Here is a 25,991-nt window from a genome sequence, read left to right as displayed (position 1 = left end):
TTTACAAAGGAGGTTGAGCATCATTATCTCCATCTGACAGATGGGGAAACAGAGGCACTGAGAGTAACTCCCCAAGATCACTCAGTAGGTGAGTGACTGCGCCAGGAATAGAAGCCAAGTCTTCTGGCCTCCTAGACCAGTGGGGCCCCCGGTCTTAACCCGACTGGAGACAGAAAGAAAAGACCCTATAGGGGAAATCATCTCAAAGTGCAAAAAAAAAGTTTTAATAAAACTGAAAAACATATATACAAAAGTTCTTGGTAGTTTTCTGTAATGTAAAGCACCATTAATTCCACAGTACTTTGTGTCTCTGCTACCCTGACACCCCTCCCAGTAAGCACCAATGACTCTCTTGAAACCTGGTTTAGCACCAAGGGGCTGCCATCTTATTTAGCACCAAGGGGCTGAAGCTGGCCCAGGAAACACACATTCTCCCCCCCCCCCCCAATGCATTTTAAGCACCGACCAGCTGCCCTTTTGCAGTGTTTGCGCCCCCAAGCTGCCCCTGCAGAAGTAAACAGTGACACTGGAAAGGGAGGGGGTTCAGGTCTGGAAGTTATTCAGCATTAGAGATTCCTGCTCCTCTCTGGGGAGACACAGGGACACCACATGCTGTAAATACACAACAGCTGGGTTGGCAGTCTGTGGCTTCTAAAGAGAGAGGGAGAGGAATTCAATTGCTAGTTCCTTCACTCCTAAACCTCACCCCCAGCATGCGGCTCCCTCACGACTCCCCCAAGCCCGACTCTGGAGCCTTTCCACACTCCACTGGGCCGGGAGAGGGGAATTCAAGTCTCCATGTTCCTCACACCCTGGCATTCCATCAGACGCATGGGGCCCCTGATAGGACCAACCTTCCTTGGAGGGATCCTGCTTTTCATACCAGTTGTGCTAATGCAAGCTGTTATGAGGGTCAGGTGGGGAAGAGCCTGGGACTCGATCCTTTCCCCTCAGCTCCTCAGCCTGAGTAAATGAGGGGCAGCAATATGAACAAGAGAGAAACTGGCCTGCAGTGTTCTCGAGTTCACCTCTCCTTTCTTTCCCTCTGATGTCTTTCTGGTGTGAGTTTAGTCCTGTCGAAAACGGACCCAGTGACAGCCTGGCATCTCATCTTTACTGTGTCCTCAGGACACGTAGGCAGGGGTTTGCAAAAGCACTCAGAGCTGATTCAGCTGCCAGTGAAGCCAGTGGCAAAGCTCCCTTTGATGTCAGTGGAAGCGGAGCTAGGTCAGTGCTGAGGGCCGCTGAAAACCCCAGCTGTCACGCACAGGCAGTGGCAGCACAAGCTTTGCCGTGCAGCCCTGCCAACATGTCTCACCCCTGACTGGGAGGGGTGGGAGTGTATTTCAGTCTCCATGGCTTCTCCACTGAGATTACCAGCAGAGGAGACTGAGTCAGCAGTGGGGACGTTTTAATGATGTGGACACCTGTTTACTGGGAGCAGGACTGAAATGCCCAATTCACCTTGTACAGGTTATGAAGCAACCACTGGCCATCCCTCTTCCATTGGAGTATCAGGGAGGAATTGGACAGAAGCTGACCCTGTGCATTAGTAGAGTAAAAGGTGTAACCTACCACCATATGCAGCCAGTCTCTCCCTATTGTGTTTTCAAAGGGATTGGAGGTGGGATTTTAAAGGAATGATTGTCTCCTAGCAGAGCTGTTCCAGCCACACCCATGGGACAGTGGAATCCAGTGCCTGATCACTGGGCCTGATTCTTCACACCAGCATGCAGGAGGGGGAACTCTGCTGAAGTTGATAGTTACACTGGTGTAAATCTGGTGGGGTGGGGGAGCAGAATCACGTCTGTTTCAGCCTCCAGAAAAGGAACAGTCCAAAGCTGGGATGGCTTTGAACCTAACACGGGAGTTGAGACTGGAGAGCATCCCACGAGAGGCTTGGAGGGGAGCTTTGCTGATGGCCAACAGGGTCTCACTCTCTTTCAATACTTAGGGCTAGATCCACAGCAGGTGTACCTGGGTGTAACTCTGTTGACTTCAGTGGATCGACACCGATTTACACCAGCGGAGGATCCGGTCGTCTACATCCCAGAGGAGCAACGGTCTACACAGCCAGGGACTGTACCATCACTCCCTTGCTTTGTATCGTTATCTATGTCCCTGCCGCTGAGTTAGGCCGTGGGAAGGTTCACATGGCCTAGCAAGGCCAGGGGTGACCTGAGGCATCCCCTATCCAAGGTGAATGGGGCTTACCTAGAAGTCAATGACACACTTTGAATGAGGATGGCCCTGATTTGGATAGCTGGTGTTTTCTTTCAGGTTCCCTGGTGCCCTCCCATCCCATGACCCTCCCAGGGAGCCCCCGGTCCATTTCCTCCTTTGTGGTTTGCAGTGATTGCGGGCAGTGAAAAGAGAAAGAGAGGGAGAGAGAAGGAGAGAGAGGGAGGAGGGCCGTCATTCCAGGCTGGGCTTGATCAAGTAGCCGCTGAAGGTGATGTAGATGTCCACATCATCACTGTAGATGGCGTTCTCCCGCTCCCGCTTGTAGAGGCGCACCCAGACCTCATCATTCTCCCGCAGCTCCAGCATGAGGCTCTGGCTCTGCATGATACTGCGGTCGCTCGGCTGGGCGTACAGGATGACCTGCTCCTGGTCGTTGTGCATGACGTGCATGTAGGTCTCCTTGAAGTTCCAGGTGTGGACGTTCAGGCTGAAGTAGTAGAGGCCAGCTGTGTAGCAGTAGAACTTGCCCTTGAACATGTCGAAGTGGCCGTAGAGGTTGACAAAGACGGTGTCGAAGATCAGGGCCTGGTAGCCCTCGCTGCTGTGCAGTGCCTTCTTGCGGCCCACCGAGAAAGCGGCATACTGGTGCTTGCACGGATCCCCCGGGGCACCCATCTGCCCCTTGCTGCCTTTCTGACCCTGGGGGCCCCGCTCGCCTGGTGGCCCCTCTTTGCCCCATTTCCCTGGAGTCCCAGGTTCCCCCCGATCTCCTTTGTCTCCTAGGAAACAAAGCAGAGGGATGCGCTCCATAAGATACCCAAGTGAGATGTGAAAGCTGCCAAGCACTGGGCTGTCTTGAGGAGGCCAGGGTTGTGGCCAGAAACTAGAGCTGTGTACAGAGGACCTGATTCATCCCTGTGCAGGCACCAGCACAGCTAGTCTGTGCTTTCCCTGTTCAGGGGTTGTGGGGGCGAGTGCAGCCTCCCACACAGGCTATGACACCCCTCACTTGTTACCCTGTTTCACGGGCCTCTTTGGGGCTTTGCAGGAACACAAACTTCCTTGAGCACCGGTTCCCCTGGCCACCCCTCCCTGCTCTGGCCCCAGAATGCCCCCCAGTGCTGGGAGCTGTTGTGGAGGGGGTTCTGAGCGCCCCTATGCCTAGCTAGCACAAAGGGGCTGCACAGCTCTGATGAACTGGGCCCAAAGAGCAGAATCTCCCATTCAGTGCCAGGACTCACCATGCATGCACATCCTAGGCATTAAGCCTCAAATGGGGACCCTTGAGGAAGTAGCTGATCTGCACCGGAGAGCCACCCCCACTCCACCCTGAGCTAAGCCAGCAGGAGCTGCCTGGAGCAGGTCTTGGCTGGGAGTCACTCTTTGCAAATATGAGTGTGGGGGAGTTCATGCAAGCATCCTCCTAGCTGCTTGGGGAGAAAAGCGAATGTTAGGGCTCATGTCATTCCCCTCCTCCCTCTCCCAGATGACATGAGGTCCACGGAGATGGCCTCCCATTAGCCTTCCCTGCGCAGGACATTAGTGGTGGCACTGTGCCTTTGTTAACAGCACAACCCTCTCCTTCTTCCTGGCTGGGCAAGGACCCGCTGCTCCCTCCCGCTGCACTACAGGGCAGCTTGATCCTGAAGCCGGTTCAGATTGGCAAGAGGCAACTGCTGATGCTTCTCCCCCAGTGGCAATAAACAGGAGCCAGTGGAAAGCAGGCGAAGAGATGGCTCCCCTGAATTCAGAGGCTACAGCAGGAAGACTGCTGGGTTCAGGGGAAAACTGGCATTCTACAGGCTGATTCTACCTCTCTGGCTACATGGGCATAAGTCTACATGTACCAGCATGGGCACTTACCCTTCATAATGACAGACAACTAGACGTCCATCAGTCTGGACATCAGGCACTGGACATGCTGGGGCATGCCTTTCAGTCTGGCAACTGGGTGTTTGATGGGTATAACTGATGCACTGTTGCCCGTCAGTATGGTGACACTGAAGTCACTGGTAGTCTGTGGGCACCTGGTATGCCAGCACAGAACCTTACCTTTCACTACAGCGATGCTGGTTCCCAAGCAGACCTTGGGTCCCAGGCACACTGGCTTGGCACTTACCCTTCAGTATGGTGATGTTGATGTATGGACGCACCTCTGGCATTGGGTACGGTGATGCATGGGGTCTGGCAGGGCCGGGGGTGACCTCTGAGGAGCCATGAGAATCCAGTGGGTCGCAGCAGCGTCTGCAGCCATTTGGGAGGGTTGTTGCTTCTTTGGGGTCAGGCTCGTCAGTAGGTGCCCCAAATACAAACAGAGGGAGCACAAGGAAGGCCATGCGAGCTCCTAGCTGAATCATTACCATAGTGACCTGGAAGACATGAGCCAGTAAGAGAGAGAGACAGAAGAAGGGGATGACTGAGCCAAGGCAGAGGCCAACATGAAAGGACAGGGCACTGCACCTCCATTCTCTGTGGCTAAAGCCAGTTCATTCATCACGGAAGCAGAGAGGGAAGGAGGGAGACAGAAAGACAGAGTTAGTCACTGTTCTGTAGAGAGCTGCTACTTTGGAGTCTAATACATGCCCGTCCCTGGAGGGCTACGGCTGCAGCCCAAGCCGCAGTGGTGTCACTGCTAGGGCGTGCCCGACTCCCTGGAGCCTGGGGTCCTGCCACTAAGAGGAGGCCTGTCCTCCAGAACCTAGAGCACCAGCGCCCATAGTGTAACCACTGGAACCCAGGGCACCAGCGCCCGGGGATTCAATCTTCAGGCTGCAATAAAAGGAGAAGAGGCAAATCCAAGAGCCCCTGGTGATGAAAACAAACTCAGGTCTCAGAGGTTAGCTCTGCGATAAGGGTCGTGACCTTACAGCACTAAAAACATCCTGCTTGGGCCATTTTCTCACCTCCTACAGCTGGAAAAGCTGAAACCATACCTACGTCTGAGCTGATGCCCTGACATATCTGAGGGGTCAGGGAGTGGGGAAAGCACATTGCCAGGGTATTCCTGAGCTGTCTGCTGCTGTCAGGAAGGACAGCAGATCTGGTAGGGGAACGATACATTTGTTAGCTCATGAGAGCATCAAATCGGTTTCTAACATTGCGGGAGGGTCACAGACAAACGTCTTGCGGCTCACTCAGCAATGGGTATTTTCTTTAATTGGAGTCTTGCTCTAAATCCCATTAGAGAGCATCTAGCCAGCTCGCACCCCCGTGGGTACTGTTCCATCACGGCCAAGGTCACAAGGTGCAGCCAAGTGACCCGCTCACCGGACTAGAAACCACATGCTGCCGAGTCCTCTGCCACTGACTGAGTCTGTGACCTTGGCCAAGTCACTCCCTCCCCTCTGCAGCTCACCCCCCCCCATAGGGGATTAGCAATATTTACATACCTCCAGGGGAGGGGGGAATGAGGCTTAGTTTGCAGTGGCCAACCTCTGCTCTCAGGGGCATGAAGCCTGGCAGAGCCACATCTGGCCCTGCGGTGCACCCACAGGAGGGGCAGCGCAGAAGGAGCCGGGACAGGCACGTGTGGCTGCTCAGCTCTGCCTGGTCCAGCCTACGCCGGGGCTGGAGGGTGCAAAGGGCCCCAGCGAGGCGGGCGAGCCGCGCTTGCGATCAAACCCGCAGCCCTCGCCCCTCCGCCCCCGGCTCACCCTGCAGAAGAGGCGACAGGCGGCCGCCGGAAGGGTCCCGTGCGCTGCGAGCCGCTCACTCCCCGCTGCTGGCCGGGCAGCCTCTGCTAGCGCCGCCCGCCCCGAGTCCCATGGCGCGGGGAGCTCGCTGCTGGCAAAGGCACCGCAAACCGCTGGCTTCGGCGCAGAGCCGGGCTGCGCCTCCCTCCCCGCCCCCGGCGCGCCCCCTTCTCCCCGCGCCCCGCTCCGCTCCGCACCGCACCGCCGCCTTTAACCCTTGCCTGGGGCAGGCTGCAAAGCGAGGAGACCCCCGGCCCCCGGCCCCGCCTTCAGCCCCCCAGGGCCCGTGGCAGCAGCTGCCTGCCCGGGGAGAGCTCGGGCTTGACACGCACTGGGCGTGTCCCCCTCCAGCACTTGCCCCTCTGGCGGGACAGTCCCTGTCCCCGCCTGCCCCGCTGCGGCCCAGCGGCCCCCGAGCCCTGCCCAAACACCGTCCCCTGCATGAGCCCCCCTGCTGCCGCCGCTGGGGCAGAGCTGCTGCTCGCCCCCCAGGCCCAATCCCTACTGGGTGGCTAGGGCAGGCCTGCCCCAGTGTTCCCCCCTCTGCCCCATTCCTTACAGCGCCTCCTGCTGCCTGGGGCAGGGATCTGTCTCTTCCCTGGTTTGGTTCCCTCTCCGGCGGGGGCACAGACCGGTCCCCTCTCTGGCGCGGGTCACGTCCTCTGCCTGAAATCTTGCCCAGAAAGGGCGTCTCCAGCTGGAACCGCTCTGGAACGTGGCCTCGCTGGGGAAGGCCCACGCCACCCACTCGTCTCTCGGGCCAGGTGTGTACGTGGCTCTTTGTAGCCAGCCCTGGGCTAGCTCATCATGCCCTCTGTGAGGGGCCTGGGGCCGAGATGCTGCACTGTTGCAGGGCACCCTCTGCCCTCAGTTCCCCATGCAGCTATGCCAGAGGCCGCCCAGGCGCCTTCTCTAGCCAGACCTGGCTCAGGCCTGGGCCAGCAAAGCGATTTCCCCCTCCACTCCGCCAGCGTAAGTGCCGACTCAGCAGGTTTGCTCCGCTCCTGTAATTCCAGAGGAAAGCTGGAGAATGTTTAACAGGCCCTGGGAGCCTGGGGAAAGGAAACATTTTTCCGATTGTTTAGTTTGGGAGTCAGAGGCAGTTACAGCCAGCTCGCTTCCCGAGTAGCTGGGGCTTGGCAGGAGCCCCAGCACCACTGGAGAAGCAAACAGAAAGTCTGGGAAAATATGTGCAGAGAGCATAGGGCGAAGGAGGGAGGGGAATGTTATTGACCTCCCTGCTCTACTAGAACCCCCACAAATGAACGCACATAGACGAATGCCCCTTTCGTCCCAGCCAGCAGGGTGGATTCACCAGGGCAGAGGCGCTCTTCAGCAATTCACAACAGTACTCCTGACTTCTAATCGAGGTTCTGCCATTGACCTGCCTGGCCACTGCTCTGTGCCTCAGTTTCCCCAACATGTGAAATGGGGATGCTAGGCCAAATTCCCTGCTAATGGAGCTGTGACAGAGATTATGGCCCAAGGACCCTGAATTGCCTACCTCCCATGGCTAGTGGTTAGGCTTAATTAGGGTTGGGAGCATCCTGTGGGGTGGGAAAGTGAAGCCACAGCACTGTGTGAACATGAAGGTAGAGCCGATCTCTGAGTGATCTTGGCCTAGCTCCTCTAGGAGCTATTGAATATTTCCAGGTAGGATATTTTCCAGCCCCTTTTGCAGCTCTGCACCTTATCTTTAGGTGACGTTTTCCTTGGAGCAATGGGAGAAGGTTGGCTTCCATCTTCTCTCCAGCCTTCTTGCTACACTCTTGTGAGCTAGTGGGGTAGGTGAAAACACAGTTTACTGAAGAGTTCATGGGCTATTTTATCATCTGATCAGAAGCACATGGGGACGCCACAGGGCTTTGCACAGGCGCACACACACTCTCTTTCTCTCTGCCTTGAAGCCAACACAGGAAAGCTCTTGCCAGATTGGATTCCAGTACTCGCTGCTGAAGTGCAGCTGCTCCCCCCCTCAGACACAACCTGGAGAGTGAAAGAAATGAGCTTCCCCAACATCCCCTTCATTATATTGTCCCTCCCCACCCATCAAATGCACATGACTCCTAACCTATCTACAGGGACTGACCCCCTGCCCTGTCTCCTCCCCCACCGCCATCCCCTGCAAGTGGCCCCTAACCTATCTAAAAGGACTACTGAACCCTTCCTGGCCTAATCACAGGAGCCCCTCCAACTCCCTGCAGTCCAAGCTCTCTGCTCTGCTCCTTTTCCATTTCTCTCTGTCTCTCACACACACATACACATTCATTTCCTTGCATCTTCCACGGCCACGGAGCAGGCTGGCTTTTTCCTCTAAGCTGGAGGCATTATGCTTATCTAGACACAGGCAAATAGTCCCTTCCCACTTCTTCCCAGCTACTTATCCTTTATCATTAAGTACCTTTTCTATTGCCACCCCTTCCTACTCTCCAGGTGCTTTGCCTTGTGAGTGGAAGGCAGGGAACTCCTTACCTCTGAACCCCTTAAGAGAGGCCCTGCATTGAGCTACGTGTATCCTCAGCTGCTCCTTGTTAGCACTGCCAGAGGAGTGGGTGAGAGGAGGCCCAGCTGATTGAAACCAGCTGCTGGCCAAGGGCTCTTATGTAATTTCTGTCTTTTCCATCCTCCTTGGAGAACGGTCTGGTCCTTTGTGAGTCCTTCCCCCACGCTCTGGACTGTACCAGGCTGAGCAATCTCCCTCCCTACCCCCACCCCACATCATTACTTGTTCAACTCAACAGCTGATTCCTCTTTTAGAGCAGGGCCTACTCCTTAGGAACAGAGCCAGCTCTGTCCTGGAAAGGAGTGAGTGCTTTCTAATAGCACAGGGAGTTGTTAGTCAGGATTTTCTGTTCTCTTCCCAACCCTGCTACTGACTCACTGTGTTACAGGCAAGTCACTTAGGCTCTCCTGGCCTTAGCGAAATGGGCCGATAGGCCAAGATATTGAAAAATGACCAGTCATTTTAGGTGCCTGAATACTTGGGTACCCAAAAGACACCATAAAGAGGCCTGATTGTCAGGAAGTGCTGAGCTCCTGCCCTCTGACAACCAAGCCCCTTTAAGGCAGCTCAGGTTGGGCCCCCAGAATCACTAGTAACATCTGATCATCTCGGCCCTAATTCCTGCCTTGCAGGGGTGTTATGAGGTTAAATTACTTCATGTTTGTAGACCCTCAGAGGCCTATATTTTACACACCCAGTGCAGTGCCACCCACAGCTCTGCCGGAGGATGAATTAAGGCTAGATGGAGTCTGAACTGAGAGAAGGAGAGCCCCAGACTGGTCCCAGGTTCAGAGTGGTAGCGTGATAGTCTGTATCAGCAAAAAGAACGAGGAGTCCTTGTGGCACCTTAGGCTAGGTCTACACTGGGGGGACGGGGGTGTCAACCTAAGATACGCAACTTCAGCTATGCGAATAGTGTAGCTGAAGTCGGCGTATCGTAGGTCAATTTACCTGGCTGTGAGGATGGCAGCCACTCCCCCATCAACTCCACTTCTGCCTCTCGCCACAGTGGAGTTCCGGAGTCGATGGCAGAGCAATCGGGGATCGATTTTATCGTGCCTACACTAGAAGCGAAAAATTGATCCCCGATCCGGCAGGTAGTGTAGACGTACCCTTAGAGACTAACAAATTTATTTGGGCATAAGTTTTCGTGGCTAAAACCCACTTCATCGGATGCATGCCGTGGAAAATACAGTAGGAAGATATATATACACAGAAAACATGAAAAAATGGGTGTTGCCATGTCAACTATAATGAGACTAATCAATTAAGGTGGGCTATTATCAGCAGGAGAAAAAAAAACGTTTGTAGTGATAATCAGGATGGCCCATTTCCAACAGTTGACAAGAAGGTGTGAGTAACAGTAGGGGGAAAATAGCATGGGGAAATAGTTTTTACTTTGTGTAATGACCACACACCACACAACAAAAACTCTAACCCAGGAATCTATCATTGCAACAAAGCCTGTTGCCAACTCTGTCCACATATCTATTCAAGGGACACCATCATAAGACCTAATCACATCGGCCACACCATCAGAGGCTCGTTCCCCTGCACATCTACCGATGTGATATATGCCATCATGTGCCAGCAATGCCCCTCTGCCATGTACATTGGCCAAACCGGACAGTCTCTACGCAAAAGAATAAATGGACACAAATCAGACGTCAAGAATTATAACATTCAAAAACCAGTCGGAGAATACTTCAACCTCCCTGGTCACTCGATTACAGACCTCAAAGTCGCAATTCTCCAACAAAAAAACTTCAAAAACAGACTCCAATGAGAAACTGCAGAATTGGAATTAATTTGCAAACTGGACACCATTAAATTAGGCTTGAATAAAGATTGGGAGTGGATGGGTCATTACACAAAGTAAAAACTATATCCCCATGCTAATTTCTTCCCCCCCACACACACACACACTGTTACTCACACCTTCTTGTCAGCTGTTGGAAATGGGCCATTCTGATTATCACTACAAAAGTTTTTTTTTCTCCTGCTAATAATAGCCCACCTTAACTGATCACTCTCCTTACAGTTGGTATGGCAACACCCATTTTTTCATATTCTCTGTGTATATCTTCCTACTGTATTTTCCATTGCATGCATCCGATGAAGTGGGTTGTAGCCCACGGAAGCTTATGCCCAGATAAATATGCTAGTCTCTAAGGTGCCACTAGTACTCCTCGTTCTTTTTCCAGACTGGTCCGTGACCTTTGGAGGGCAGCTGCAGGATTTTAGGGCCCCTTTGGAAAATGTGAGGCGCTGCCTGCATTAATGTTTGTTTCTGCTTTCATCTGCTCTTCCTGCGCAGCAGCTCAGTGCAATGGTGCTTGCTTCATGGTGCACAGATGGTGACATTGCATCACTGCGTCTGCCCCATTTGCAGGGCCTTGCGCCCAGGCCCCCCAGCAAGGAGCATAGATGAGAGGGGTCTCACAGACAGTTGGAGCGCAGGGCTGGTTTGGGTTCCCATCTAAGCCGTTTGCTCAGTACTGATTATTCACACAGGGGTCCCATTTGGTCACATGACCCACTCCCCTCCCATTCACCTCATGCCCAGCCGCAAAGCCGTCCAGCACACTCAGCTGCCCGGCAAAATTCCACATTGTCAGAGTGGAGGAGACTGTGCCCCTCCCAGCACAGGGCGCCCCTGTGTGGGGAGACCCCACTTCTGCAGGACGAAACGACCTCCCACCCCGAGGAAACATTCTGCATGCTTTGTGTTGGGCAGCAGGTGTGGTAGTGTTACCTTGGCCACCGCCAGGAACTGTCTGCAAGGGAGTGATGGGAATCTCATGTTTTGGGCCTTGATCACCCCTACTCCTCCTGCCCCCTCTAATCCTATTTGCCCTGACAGCTGTGCTGGGAACTCGACAGCCCTGACATGCGGGGGGCGGGGAGAGGCATGAGACCAGGCCGGATAGGGGCCAATGTGAGCAAATAGCTCCCCCTGCAGGAGAAACGGGGATCAGCACCTACAGCCACTGGTAAACTTTCCCTCTGCTTCAAGTCTTGTCTACACCGGCACGTTCTGTGCCCCGTTGTGAGCAAGAAGTGCAGCTGCCTGTGTTGGTAACACTATAAGTCTTCTTTGCATGGGGCCCAGCCCAAATCCCACTACGGTCAATGGAAAGACTGCCACTTCTTGCAGTGAGTGTCCGATGAAGCCATGGTGCCCAAGCAGGTTAGCCCTGCCTACTGCAGCACTTAAAAACATGGGTGCAGCTGTACCTATGGCTGACAACAGACACAGAATGTGCTAGGCAAGGTGTCTTCCTGTACTGCAGTCTGATCTACAGCCCCTTGCTCCTACCTTAACAGGAGATGCCAATATAACACCATTTGCAGGGAACAGGATGTGTTGCAAGCGTGTTTCTAAATGCCCGCATAGGCACCATACATGAGTCAGCATGCACATATATGTTTTACATGTATGCATCTGCGTGTATGTTTTTAGGGTTGCATTTATGTCTAGAGTGACCAGATGTCCCGCTTTTATAGGGACAGTCCCGATTTTTGGGTCTTTTTCTTATATAGGCGCCTATTACTCCCCCACCCCCTGTCCCAATTTTTCACATTTGCTGTCTGGTCACCCTGTTTGTGTCCCACAAGCAGAGTGTATACATATTAGATGGTACATGCTATGCTGAGTGTGCATGTGTTTAGATGGGCACTGTGTCTGTGTTTCTGTGCTGAGCGTTTTGTCTGTCTGAGTGTGAGATCTGTGCGAGGTGGGTGCCTTATGTGTGCGTTTGCATATTTTAAGCTTGGGAAGGCAAAGAACACTAAGTTTTCATGAGCAAATATTTGCATATTTTCCACTCGTTGAAGCAGATAAAGGGTTTCAGTTTGCTATTGCATCCCCAGGAGAGCAGGGAGCATCTAATCTGTTCACATCTCTCTGCATTTTTATCTGTTTGGTTCCCCTGCATCAAGAACTGTTTAGAAACCACCCCCAGCCTGCAGCCTTGACCCATGCTCCCAAACAATTCAGAAGCAAAGGCACACGCCATGTGCCTGCGTAGGTTTGCCATTCACCTTATCGGAGCCGCTGTTTTACCATACGGATCGTGTAAACAATGGCGTCCTGAAAATAGCTGAGAAGGACACCAAGTGCAGGCTGTGTAAGCAGCGCAGCCTTGGAACGTGCCCTCCCCTCAGTTAGGCCGAACCCCTCCATGTGGCCCTTTTCATTTCTGCAAAGTTCTCTTCAAAGAAGTTACAGCAGCAGGGTAAGGTCAAGCAGAGAGCAGGTACAGCGCAGTGACTGTGTGGGTGCAGACTGTGTAGCATTAGGCTTAGTGGGGGTACATAGGGAATTGTGTTATGAGTATATTTTCAAGGTCAGTAATCAGAGCCTGGCTTTAAATACACACACACATGCGTGTGCTGGTGCGCACACACACACATTCTTGCAGTGCCTGCAGAATGGGGTCCTTCTATTTCTAAGCACTCTGACTGTGAACAAACACAAGCAGGGAAGAGGCATTGCAGGGGCTGCTGGAAGCGCTGTGGCCTCTGCTAGACTTGCAGCTCTGGTCGCTACGTGATAAGAATGAAACCCTTTGTGTGGCGGAGGGTTTGATGGCACCCTTATCTCTGTGTCTCTGCAGCCAGAATAGAAAAATCCATTTCCACGTCTGATTAGAACAAATCCCCCTGAACATGTCCAGAATTCAACTAGCTGCTGAGCATGACTTCAGCCCCTATCGTTCCCAGAGCCAGCCCACTGCAGGGCCCAAACCAGAAGGGATGCACAGGGCCAGCCACATGAATGCAGTTTGCATACGTCAATACGAGCTGACTGCAGCCGTGAACTCACCAGGGGGAGGGGGAGGTAGGGCTGTGGGACAGAACTAGTTGAAAATTTTCACTCCCCTTACCCCCCACTCCTCCCCATGAAAAACAGACTTTTCATCGACATGGAAAAATTCTGCAGACAATTTTTGGGATTAAATTTTTTTTCTGACTTTTTAATGAAAAAAGTAAAAAAAAAAATTTGTTTTCCCATTTTCATTTTCTATTTGTTTTCTCCCCTCCCTTTCCCCCCGCCCCATTTTGCAACTGGAAAAAAGGGGGGAAACAGGGAGGGAACGATAGAAAACGTGGGAGAGCGAGCTTGTTTCAGTGCAAAAATTAGAACGTGTTGCAATTTTTCACGAAATATCTTGAAAAAATGAAAACTGTTGAACATGTCCCCCCAGACATACCATTTTTCAACCAGCTCCATGGTGGGAGACACTGAACGGCCTTTCCAGTGGGCACAGCCTAGTGAAATCGACGGCACTCTGAGTCCCGTCTGCAGGGCTGAGCAGCCTAGCGTTTCTGCACCTAGGTGTTGTGGGCAAAAATGTCTTTGAGGTTTCATTCCTGATCTCTCGTTGCAGAGGGGGCTGCAGAGGTTGACCATGAGCTCCCTCTAATCCATCAACCTGGCAAAGGGTTTCTACTTCATCCTATGGCCAAGGTGGCATGCATAGTACATTGATAATATAATTGACAGCCAGGGATCCCTCCCTCCCTAAGGCAGGAGCTAGAGCAATCATGTAGCCAGTCTAAAAGGAGATGGAAAACCTTCATGTGTCTGTTCCCCATGTACTCTGAGCTGCCTCTCTCCAGCTACATCCTCTTCTGGCTGCTACTCTCACTGCTCAGGAATAAGCCACCAGCTGCCTCCCTTCCCAGAAGGTCAATGCCATCTCCACTACGTCCTCCCAGCAGTGCTTTCTGCTTCAGAATTACCCAGTATTGCCCTTGCTGTGATGCCACCTGATAGCAGGATCAAGACATCTACCTGTTTACCTCTATCATTGTGGGATCTAAGCCCTTTCCTCTCCAGTACCTGTTGTCTCTTGTACCATGCCATAGACGGGAACTCAGGAAGTTTGTTATGATTCCTTCTCTTCCTGGTGACCAGATGACAGCTGGAACTCTTTCCGCAATCAGAATGGCCTTTTTGGTCTAGCCACTGAGATTGGCTAACTCCCTGCAGTTGCTGTGGGTTTGCTCCTTAGACTGCAGACTGTATTAGAGTCCATGAGAGCATATCTCTGCATGGATTGAGCCTCCAAAGGTATAGGAGAAAGGAGGAGACTTGAAGAGCCACCACAACAAGTGATTTACAAGGAAAGAGAGCAGATACTAAGGCCCTGAAATCTCACATTGTGATATATATCTATCTTTATATGTGCACCCCTTTCCCGGCCAAGCAAAGGGAATGCATTTCACCAAAGAGAGACGTGCAATATCTGGTACAAGGGTGGATGCTTCGGGAATCAGGAAAGGGAATTTGTGGGGATTAGCCTTCACTCATGGATTGTCTGGTACCAAGATACTGGGTTCAGGGAGAAGAAAGGATGGATCTGGGGTGGGGGGAGGGTTATTACTCGCAGAAAGTCCAGTGCTAGGACTGCAGGGTTAGGGGGATCCGCCCCAATCCCACCCCCAGTCACAGACAGTCCAGCACCAAGGCAGCTGGGTGGTCAATATCTGTTAACCCTCCCTGACAGCCAGTCCAGCACTGGAAGACACCTACCCTAGTACACTCCTTGCCCAGACCTGGCTGCTTTCTCTGGGCTTGGCTATCCCCACACTGACCAACAAGTTCTCATTTAGCCACATATTGATTCTGAGTGAATTTGCTCCTCAGGAACGTGATTCCATTGTGCAGTTGATCTCACCATTCAAGCCTCCTTTCTCTGCTGTTCCCACTGCATTTTTCTACTTCGGCTTCAAATCTGTTCTGTGTTTTTGGTCTTGTGGCTGCTCTCTACGACGACACAACTAGCCCCTCACAGTTTCGCCCCCTCCCTCTCGGAGGTGCCTCTTGATCTGAAAAGTATTTCTGCCCCAGAGAGACACTGTTTACACATCCCGCAGGATCCTTCCTTATCTCTTGGAGCACTTTCTCTTTTTGGCTGGTCTTTAACACCCACACATCCATGCCGCCTCCAATTTCCCCAAAGCCGCCCCTGGAGGAAGGTGCCCAGAATCCTACTGAAGACTCTGGATTTAAAGTCACTCTTACTGATTGCTGTATCTTAGCAACAGCATTTATAGAAAAGTTCAAGGTATGGGGAGAGGCATTTATCAGAGCCTGCAGGAATGGAGCAAGGTAGAGGGAAAAATGCTCACACATACACCCCCATGTGCAGCCATCTCTCCACCACACACATGCAGACAAATCCACCTTCGTACCCATGCAGACCCACCCCCTGCATGGACACCCCACGGACACTACCAGAGACAAATCAACCCCCTGCACCTGTACAGACACCCCCACAGAGACACCCAGAGACAAATCAACCCCCTGCACCTGTACAGACACTGCCAGAGACAAATCAACCCCCTGCACCTGTACAGACACCCCCACAGAGACACCCAGAGACAAATCAACCCCCTGCACCTGTACAGACACCCCCACAGAGACATCCAGAGACAAATCAGCCCCCTTCACCTGTACAGATAGCCCCACAGAGACAAAATCAGTCCCTGTACCTGTCCAAAAATCTCACATACACATACCCACAGAAAAACCGGTCCTGAACCCCTGTACACACACACACATCTGCCCACCATACACCTATATGGGAATTACCATTTTCACAAAAATTCCCACCCTCACTCCCAGTATGGTTGCCAGCTTTCCAATTTTTTTAAAACCAGACAATACAACCCCCTCCCAGTCGCGCACTCCCCCCTCCCATGGGACTCACCTGCCACCTGCAGAGCTGGGCTGGGAGGAGCTGACGCGGCGCCTGCCTGCTTGCCCAGTTGGGGCATGGCAGGGCAGGGGGTAATCGGGGCCCAGCAGAGTGGGGTTTGGTCCCTGGAGCAAGAGCAAGGAGCCACAGCAGGGCGAATGGGGGAGGTGGTCATTGGAGCGAGGGGCCATAGAGAGCCGGGCCCCGGCTGAGAAGGCAGTACCTGCCTCCTCTCCGCCGGAGCTGGGAGCCAGTTCCTAAGCTTCTCTCCAGTCCATCAGCTGAGCTCCTCCAGTAGCAGCTGCTCTTCCCACCCTCCCGGCAGCAGAGGCTGGTCACTGCAGGAACCGGACTTTTGGTGTCCGGTCAATAGTACTGACCAGACACGGCACATGTCCACTTTTGACAGGACTTTCCAGTCGAAAACCAGACACCTGGCAACCCTAACTCCCACATAGCTGCCTCCGCCCACAGACACCCCCATTTTTCACACCTGCACCCTCATCCTCCCAGCAAAATCGTACTCACACACAGACTGATCCTTTGACATTGTTCACAGAGTCCTAAATCTTTATGTTTATTCATGATAAGATGGAGGAGGGCGGTGGAAATTACAGCTTGCAGAAAGCCCTGCCCCAGCCTATGATGTCTTGGTCTTCTTCAGTCGTCCACCAGGGCACAATACCACCATGAAACCCTGGGATCTAGAGGTGGGGAAGGGTGTGTCTAATACTCTGCCCCACTGTCCTAAACCAGCCCTATGAGACCAGTCTGTGGGTGGGACATGAGAACCCTTTAAAGAACCAGGGTATTCCACGCAGTTGAGATAGTATCAGGTCACACAGGAGGAGGGGAGCTGTCCCCAAGAGACACTAGAGCAGCTGGAGCCGTGGGGAGGACAGCCCTAGGGGCGGGCTGCATGTGTTTGTGGGTGGCGGAGTGGGGGGAGAAATGTCCCCAGGATCCTGCCCCAGAGTGTCTGGTTCCCATGGACACTGGGACAGCTTGGGCACCTGACGAGGGCACTAGAGTAATTAGCAACCACTCGTAATACTGTCTGTCGGTTGTAGGGAGATTCAGTGCTGGACTCCTCTCTGCAGCTCCGCACTCCCCTCTGCCCTTATCCAGTCCCCCTTCTGAGCCCAGCCCAGATACTGTTGCCCCGCCCCTCCCACAGGGATTTCTGAAGTCACAGGAGGCGCTCTGCCCTTCCAGACACCCCTCGAGCTCGCCCCATCTCCAAGTGGAGCCTTGGACCTGGCTGCCCCGCAGTCCGCAACCCCCCATGGATACAGATTGGAGTGTCCAGGAGACAGCGGGACAGCGCCTCCCCCTTCCATTCACTACAAATAACTGATGTGCAGTGCATTGGGTTTATCACAGCTCCCGGGCTCCTCCGGGAGTGGCTTCTGCTCACTGCCTCCTGCTGCTCCACTGGTCAGGGGACACGCCTGTCGGCCATTGCCATTCTGGGCAATCTTGCTGACCCCGCTGTCCTCCGCTTCCTCCTCCTCCTCTTCCTCCTCTTCAGTCTTCTCTGGGGGACGTGCCACCACATCCTGGCTCTGCACCCGGCGGGACGGCCTTAGGATGGCCCTGAGGAAGCCCTGCTTGAACCGGTAGGAGAGGAAGCCATAGATGATGGGGTTGGCGCAGCTGTTGGCGTAGGGGAGCAGCACGACGAGGAAGTAGACTCCGAAGAGAGATGGCTCCTCAGGCAATGGGCAGACCACGTTGATGATGTTGAGCACGTAGAAGGGAAGCCAGCAGAGCACGAAGACGGCCACCACGGCCACCACCATGCGCGTGACCCTACGCTCTGACCGCTTGCGCTTGGACGAAAGGGCCCGCACCCTCCGGCCGGAAGAGCGGACCTTGACAACGATGAGCAGGTAGCAGAGGCAGATCACCAGCAGCGGCCCAAAGAAGCCCAGGGCGGCCGTGTAGATGATAAAGCCAGCTCTCCACATGGAGGCTGGCTCGGGCCACTGGATGTGGCAGGTGCTCATCCCCAGGGGGACGTTAGAGAATACCACCACTGGCAGCACCACCACTGACGACAGCACCCACACCGTAGCGCTAACAACCTTGGCCACGCGGGCCGTCCGCCACTTGGACGATTTCCCTGGGTGCACCACGGCCAGGTAGCGGTCGACGCTCATCACAGTCAGGCAGAAGATGCTGGTGAACTGGTTTATGGCATCCACGGCCATCACCAGGCGGCACATGAAGGAGCCAAAGGGCCAGTAGGAGAGTGCGTTCTGTGCAGCCAGGAAGGGCAGGCCCAGCATGAACAGCTCATCCGCCAGCGCCAGGTTGAGGATATAGACATTGGTCACCGATTCGCTCACCGAGTGGCGCAGGACCACGTAGATGACCAGGGAGTTCCCAACCAGCCCAACCACGCAGACAATGAGGTAGACCAGGGGGATGAGGACTCCGCTGACATCCATGCCTGGGCTGGCAGTTGTGGATACGTTCCCCAGGATGGAACTTGCCCAGCTGGTGGAGATGTTCCCCTCCTCCGAAGCCACAGGAGTGGGGGAGGTGAAAGCAGGAGAGTCCATGGCAAAAGAAGGATGGGGCGATCTCCCACTGGATCAGCTGGAGAGTTGGAGGCAGGAGGAGAGGAAGAAGAAAGGTATTTACACTTTAAAAGTCAGAGCCGAACAAGCCGCACATAAAATAGCAGGCATAACGACATGTGGGCACAGACACAGGTGGGAAGGAGAGGGGAGTTCAGATGCCGGAGTCGCTGGAGCATATGGGAGAATGTCAGATGTGACCAGCTGTTTAAGAACCACTATTGGGTGATCGAGACCAGTGGGAAAATGGCCTGGTATACAGCCAAGGGACTTCCCAGGGGAAAGAGCCCAAGGGAGCAATCACAGGCCTCCGTTTCCTATTGAAAATAGCTCCAGGGCTGGTGAAGTTAATTTCAGGGGGCCTGATTCTCATGTATGCTGAAGCCTCTTTACATTGGATGGGATCCTGCTGTAAGTGACCAGGACATTATTGTCCACCCCCCTCCCCTCATCCACCATTGAGGCTGAGAAAACCCCTTGAAGTCCAGAGCAAATGTCAGAAGCTTGGCTTAGTGCCCTGGAAGAAGGAGAGGCAGGTTTGCATCATCCCTGCACATGAATAAAGGAGGAGCTGGAGTATTTATAACATTCCCACTGGAGGCAGATGGAGTTATACATCCAGCTACCACCCCCTCTCACTCTCTCTGACCCCAGCAGCAGCTCTCAGCCTTCTCGAATCCAGGTTGCTAATGGAAGGGGAAGTCCCTGCCTTACCACTCCACAGCACCAAAACAAATGTCAAGGCCTCTTAATCTTCTGATGCCCAATTGCCCGTCACATCAGGCTTTGGCAAGGAAACGCTCAGAGTGAACCCTGTACAAACTAGCAGCTTATGTGTGTGCCAGCTCTCCACTGACAATGGCAGAGATTGAACATGGGACGGGAGGAACGGGATTCTTGTCCGTCGCCTCTTTGTGGCGGGGCTGGGGCCATGTGGGAGCCGTAGCTCAGCACAGGGCAAGACGTGGAGACACAGCCTCTTGCCCCAGGCTATGCCGGGGGAGTCTATGGTGGCATGTCGGCGATGCTCTTGGATTATCAGAGGTCTGGAAGAGCCCCTCTGAGATTTCAAATGGCAGCCCCATGCCTTTGTCATCCCTTGGTGTATTGATCCCACTGCTTGATTAGCTCCTCAAATAGCCATATTGTAAGTGGGGAGGACTTGCATGGAAGGGGATGGATGCTTAGCCCCAGGAATAGATGGCACCTTCCCCACCCCAGTCTCACCTGAGGGTTTGGGCCAGGAGACCCCTCAATGTTTCAAAGCTTATCCCAGCTTTTCCCTAGTAACAAGGGCTCGGAATCTCAAAGGACTCGATTTCCAGTCTTACCCACCTCCAGCAGCTCAGAAATATGCTGAGAACTATTTTCCCTCATGGTGTTTTTCAAACCGTACAAAACCAGGGCAGGCAAAGATTTGATATTAAAAATCTAAAAAAAACCCTGAACATTAATCAAACTTCTGGAAGCCTCAGGCAAAGTCTGAGGTTTGGGCTGGTTCTTATAATATCAGAACGTGTTGTGAGGAGCCCCACAGAGATACCTCCTCTGGTCGCCCAGCGCCTCCCATGTTTCAAACCTTCCACTTGTGCCCACATTCCAGTGGGCACCCTCTGCCCTGGTTCTCTACCGAACACAGCTAGGACATCGTCACGTTATCCTTGTTATCTGTGTTGAATGAGCTTCTGGTTTATGACACGGGGGGGGCGGAGTGGAAATGCCCAGAATGGGAGCTGAACTGTTTAGAGAAGTCCAAGGGGGGTGTCATGGGATGAAACTGAACAATGGGCAGCTCAGGCTGAATATCAGGAAAGGTTTCCTGACAGTGAAGTCCATTGGGCTGTGGAATAACCTTTGCAATGGAAGCCCCACCACTTGGGCCATTTAATACGAGGCAGGCAAAGCCCTGAGAATACACTGTAAGGGACTGCCCTGCACTGGCCAGGAAAGATGGACTGAATAGAAAGCGTATCCTGCATCTTGGCAGGGGGTTAGACTAGATGACCCCTGCGGTCCCTTCTAACCCTCTGGTTCTATGATTCGAAATTCTTTGAGCTCTTCCAGAGCCTTCTCAGTGATGTACATAGGTGTTAATTTTTTCAGGGGAGTGGCAGGCACGGGGGCCAGGTACAGTGATAGAGGGTATGTCCCCACTGCACAGTAAAGCCCAGGTCTGTGAGACCCGGGCTTGGGGACTCAGTGTTTCCAAGCCCACACTTGAGCATCCACACGGCATTGTAAGCCTGGGTTTACAGTTGCTGGCCCCAAGTCTCACAGCTGTGCTAACATGTCCAGACTGCGCTTCGCAGATCTTCTGACTCAGGTTCGTGACTTGACCTGCCTCCCCACTGCAAAATGACAGGGCTTGGACCTGAGTCTCAGCTGGACTCAGGCTCTGACCCACCCAGGTCCTAAATGCTTGCTGACCCAGGCAGGCTGATTTGTGTGTGGACAGAAGGGGGCTTGGGCTCAAACCTGAGTCAGAGCCCAGACATAGTGTGCTGCGTAGACATACCTAGAGAATAGGAATAGACTGGTGGCAGGAAGTAAGGAGTGGTGAAATCTAAGTCCCATAAAGAGCGGCAGGTAGAGGCAAGGGATCTCAGTGAGCGCTCTGACTGCAGGCATGGGGCCTCATGGGAGTATTGGTGCGGTTAGACCTCTGGGAGGGGGGTGCAGATGTGGTGGACCCAATGGGATTGAGGAAACTATTGGGAGATGCCCGGGGTATAGGATCAAGAACCTGGTTACTTAGCTTATAAGCTCTTTGGGGCCAGGACTTTTTGTATTGGGGCACCTGATGGAGCCTCTAGGTGCTCCAGTAATGCAAATAAACAATAACAACAGTACGAGTGTGTTTGTGCTTAGGGGCTGGGGTCCCAGGGAGGTGGGGGTTTGTGAGTTAAATGCCAATTTCTATCTTTATCCAAGAAATCCAAAGTCTTTAGGAATAAGAAACCACATTGTCAGTGGGAAACGAGGGATAAGAGGGAGAAATTGGCCGGGGGTCGGGGAGCAGAGAGCGGAATCACCCACGCATAGATCAGCTTTGTAAATGATGGGAAACCCACCTAGAATTCCCTAAAGCAAGGTACATAACCTCCCTCTAGAATCCTGCACCTTCTCCATCCCTCCCGCCTTGACTTGCACCCATTCATTCCTACTCCAGTTCATGACTTTCTCACCTCCTGGCCATCACCAGCCACCAGTCTGTAGGGACAGAGCGGGGCAGGGGAGGCAGCAGGTTCCGTTTGGGGGAACTGCAGAACCAACTTCTGCACATGAGAGCGCCTGGAGGAGAGGGTGGAAAGAGGAGGCAGATCTGCCTGGTACTTACGCGTCAATGGGATTTACATGTTCCTCCACGCACCGGGAGAATGTGTCATATTGTTTCTTCCCCTTTAAAAAAAATTTCCCAATGAAATCTCCGTGTGGTTTCAGTCCTTGGGGGGCTGGAATTGCTTGTCGCACTTCTCCAGAGGTGCCTGCTGCCCTCACCTCTTCTGCTGCTCCAGAGGTGGTGGGACTTTTCTGCCTTCCTCCAGCACTGCCACATCTGTCTGGTCACACTCTCCCATCTGGTCTCCAGGGCTTGCCTGCTGCAGGGACCAGACCCAGCTCCCAGCACTGCTCAGTGGAGCCAGGACTCCCCTCTCCAGCTCTCCATCCGCTGAAGTGGAGGCTTGGCGGACAGGGTTAGGTAGATCAAGCGTGTCAGTTACTCCCGGGAATGATCCCACCAGCCAATCAGCATAGACTGGGGTGGGGGGGAGAGCGAGCATGAGAGAGAGAGAGAGAATGAATGGTAGCAGAGGGAGAATGGGGAGAAGGAAAAGAGGGGAGTGCTAGAGTGATTGTGATGGAGAGAGAGAGGGAGGGAGGGAGAAAGGAAGAGGGGAAGTGAGAGAGAGAGAGAATGAGGGGGTGGTTGAGACAGATGGTGACGGAGGGCAAGCCAGAGAGGGAGAAGGAATGAGGGGGAGTGGAGGAGAGTGAAAGCAGGAAAGGAGAGATGCAGAGAGCAGCTGGGTACTGTGAGAACGCACTGCAGGGGAGGCAGGCTGGATGGAGCAGGTGGCTGAGCCCTGCTCTCCAGGGGGAGTTTTGTATAGGGCTGCAGGCGGGGTGAGGGATTACGAATGCACAGGAGAGGTGTTCTCTGCCCCAAGCAGTTTACAGTCTCGGCAGGCACAATTGGTGCCCCCAAGGCTTCATCATGATCACAGCACATTGGTATTTATAGGGGTCCCGGGTGCGGGGGGGCATGAACACCGGCTTCCGCTGCACCCTTCTCCCCTCCTGTGTCCACAAGCATCTCCAATAGGACAAGGGAGAGTGAATGGGGGAGTAACTAAGGATCTTTCTGTCTCTACCATCTACCTATCTGAGGCCATTTCCCTGCTGGAGCTCTCCTAAGGAATGAGCCCCCCCCCCCCCCGCCATCCTCTGCGGATTGCCTCACCTCTGCGAACAGGTGATCTGATCTCGGGCACAGAAAGGGATTGGCTCCAAGGGGAGAAATCCAGCCCCCTCTGCAAACACGTCCCTCTGGATAAAAACAATAACCCCACATTGCCAAGCATTGTTTCTGCTGTGGTCCTCCCATTGTTTCTGCTTCTCTTGCCCCAGCTCCCTTCCTCACCTCCTCCACGAGAGTGATTTCTGTTTGTTTCCTACTCCTCTCTGGGGGCGCATTTCCCCCTCACTCAGCCTCTGGGATCCGGCTGGTTGCCACTTGCCACCTTCCGTATTTGAGCTCCTAGGGCCAAATTCGGACCTAATACGAAGGGGTGCAAGTGCAGCTCCATTGGCTGAACATACACTCACAGAAATGTAGGGCTGGAGGCAGGGCCGGCTCCAGGCACCAGCACAGCAAGCAGGTGCTTGGAGCAGCCAACGGAAAGGGGCGGCACCGCCGGCTCTTCGGCGACAGGTCCCTCAGTCCCTTTACCGCTGCCGAAAAATGAAGCGGCAGCGGTAGAACTGATGTGCCGCCGATCACGGCTTTTTTTTGTTCCCTGCTGCTTGGGGCGGCAAAACTCTGGAGCCGCCCCTGACTGGAGGGGACCTTGAGACGTCATCAACTCCAGCCCCCTGTCCTGAGGCAGGGCCAAGTAAACCCAGCGAATCCCTGACAGGCGTTTGTCCAGCCTGCTCTTAAAAGCCTCCAGTGATGGGGATTCCACAACCTCCCTTGGAAGCCTGGTCCAGAGCCTACCAACGCTCATAGTTAGCAAGTTTTTCCAGATATCTAACCTAAATCTCTCTTGCCGCAGATTAAGCCCATTACTTCTTGTCCTGCCTTCAGTGGACATAGAGGACAATTGATCACTGTCCTGTTTATAACAGCCCTGAACTTATCTGAAGACTTATCAGGTCCCTCCTCAGTCTTCTTTTCTCAAGACTAAACATGCCCAGTTTTTCCAACCTTTCCTCATAGGTCAGGTTTTCTAAACCTATCCTCTTTGTTGCTCTCCTCTGGACTCTCTCCAATTTGTCCACATCTTTCCTAAAGTGCGGTGCCCAGAACTGTTTTCCAGGTGAGGCTTCACCTGTGCAGAATGGAGCAGGACAGTTACCTCTCATGTTTTAACGTACAACGTTCCTGTTAATACACCCCAGAGTGATATTAGCCTTTTTTTGCAACTGCATCACACTGCTGACTCCCATTTAATTTGTGATTCGCTATAGCCCCAGACCCTTTTCTGCAGTACTACCGCCTAGCCCGTTAATCCCCATTTTGTAGTTGTGCATTTGATTTTCCCTTCCTATGTGTAGTACTTTGCACTTGTCTTCATTGAATTTCAGCTTGATTTCAGACCAATTCTCCTATTTGTCAAGGGCATTTTGAATTCGAATCCTATCCTGCAAAGTGCTTGCAACCCCTCCTGCCTTGCTTGCAGCCTACAGGCTGGGATCCCAGTTCTGGGCTCTGCTGGAACCTTTTTGTGTCAGCTGAGCTGCAAGAAAAGGACTGCAATGCTGGCTTGGGTCTGGTTTACACTTAGAATGTAGATCAACACAGCTATGTCGCTCAGGCGGCTGAAAAAGTCATTGTTTAATTTATCGATTAGTTCCCAAACCTCCTCTGTCAACACCTCAGTCTGGGACAGGTCCTCAGATTTTAAGCCACTCTCATGATTTTGGGGAGCCTGACTCCTGAATTTTGAAAGCTTGGGGTTGGCGATAGATACTGGCGTTTACACCCCCCATACATATGCGCGTGTAGGGAAGACCAGACTCCACTGTGTTGTGCCTACAGCGCTCAGACCAGCTGTGAATTGGGCCCAGGCACCTCATCTCACAATGCAGGTATCTGCGGAACCCACCACCACAGAATGTTATGAGGGGTTAATGCATGAAACATGGTGCCACAGGCTGTCTCTGAGGTGAGACTTGCCTCTCTGAGCTACCCCTGAAGTTAACCTGTGGAACTCACCACCACCAGGGTCTAACCCATGGAATTTTCTGTTACAGGCCCTAGCTGACATTAATCTGTGAAACTCTTTGAAGCAAGGTAGACCCTGTGGAGCTCAGACACAGGCTGGTTGCAGAGTGGAAAGCTGGTTCAGTCCAGTCCCCCTGCCCTTTCCTGTGACTGCCTCTGGATTTTTCTTTACCATTTGCTTTGTCCTGAACCCTCCTCCAACTCATACAGCTCCTGGTAGTGGGGGTGGGGAGAAGGGAAGCCTGGGTGAGCCCGGATCTGCAGTGCTTGGGAGAAGTATGCTCTGGCATCTGCCCTAACAGCCATCACATAACGTTGCTTTCCCTATTCTTAGCAACAGTCAAGGCTCCTGGCGCCCCTGCAGTGAATCAGTCACCCAGGTGCCGGCAGCTGCAAATTCCATGCCCTGCTGCTGGGGCAGCTCTCATCTGTTTGATTTCAGCAGATCCGTGGGCTATTTGCCTTGGTTGGTGACTCATTCCCGCCCCGCCTTCCTGCTTACCTCTCTGTGTGTCTGGCTATGTAAGTGAGCGCCAATGTATGTATAGGTGTGTATGGGTGCAGGCATAAGTGACGGTGTGTACAGGTCCCTTGGGGAAAGTATGCAAGCTCTGACAGACCATATTAGCAGGCGCTGTAGAAGATCCATAAGTTCAGGTTGTCCTAGGCTCCCTTCCTGTGCCCCTCACAACAGACTTGCTGGCCTTACCTTTCCACTGCCTTTGGGGAAGAGGCTTGCCTGGGCTCTGTCAGGCGAGGCCCTTTGGCTGGTAGGCCCCTGAGGAGAGGAGACTTTCTCCCACAGACACAGGCAGATCTGAAGGAAGATTAGTAATAGCTAAATGCAGGCACCTACCAGCTCAGCCTCAG

At 53.3% G+C, this 25,991-nt stretch overlaps 2 protein-coding genes across 10 annotated transcripts; both read right to left on the bottom strand.

Moving 5' to 3' along the window:
• Positions 1-202: 202 nt before the first annotated feature.
• On the bottom strand, positions 203-22,055 carry C1QTNF6 (C1q and TNF related 6). Of its 9 annotated transcripts, XM_044986126.1 has the most exons (4): positions 8,278-8,322; positions 7,566-7,862; positions 4,304-4,553; positions 203-2,963 (listed from the first exon to the last, which is right to left on the bottom strand). In XM_044986126.1, the coding sequence occupies exons 3-4, from the start codon at positions 4,545-4,547 to the stop codon at positions 2,416-2,418; spliced, it is 792 nt and encodes a 263-aa protein (XP_044842061.1). In that variant the 5' UTR covers positions 4,548-4,553; positions 7,566-7,862; positions 8,278-8,322; the 3' UTR covers positions 203-2,415. The 9 variants fall into 9 exon arrangements, with proteins under 9 accessions (XP_044842061.1, XP_044842072.1, XP_044842026.1 ...); XM_044986137.1 differs by lacking the exons at positions 7,566-7,862; positions 8,278-8,322 and adding an exon at positions 22,011-22,055; XM_044986091.1 differs by lacking the exons at positions 7,566-7,862; positions 8,278-8,322 and adding an exon at positions 13,596-13,612.
• Positions 16,591-22,141, bottom strand: SSTR3 (somatostatin receptor 3). Its single transcript, XM_044986071.1, has 2 exons — positions 22,011-22,141; positions 16,591-18,692 (listed from the first exon to the last, which is right to left on the bottom strand). The coding sequence occupies exon 2, from the start codon at positions 18,653-18,655 to the stop codon at positions 17,432-17,434; it is 1,224 nt and encodes a 407-aa protein (XP_044842006.1). The 5' UTR covers positions 18,656-18,692; positions 22,011-22,141; the 3' UTR covers positions 16,591-17,431.
• Between the last annotated feature and the right edge of the window lie 3,850 nt (positions 22,142-25,991).

The sequence above is a fragment of the Mauremys mutica genome, chromosome 1 (genome assembly GCF_020497125.1).
Source record: "Mauremys mutica isolate MM-2020 ecotype Southern chromosome 1, ASM2049712v1, whole genome shotgun sequence".
NCBI lineage: Eukaryota > Metazoa > Chordata > Testudines > Geoemydidae > Mauremys > Mauremys mutica.
This window is presented reverse-complemented; position numbering and strand designations above follow the sequence as displayed.

What these genes read in the sequence shown, in the direction of transcription:
- C1QTNF6 (XM_044986083.1), bottom strand. An exon ending in CAACATCACCATACTGAAGG is followed by an intron (nt 2,964 to 4,303) that starts GTAAGTGCCAAG and finishes TTTGTTTCCTAG; the next exon opens with GAGACAAAGGAGATCGGGGG.
- SSTR3 (XM_044986071.1), bottom strand. Translation starts at nt 18,655, where the DNA reads ATGGACTCTCCTGCTTTCACCTCCCCCACTCCTGTGGCTTCGGAGGAG.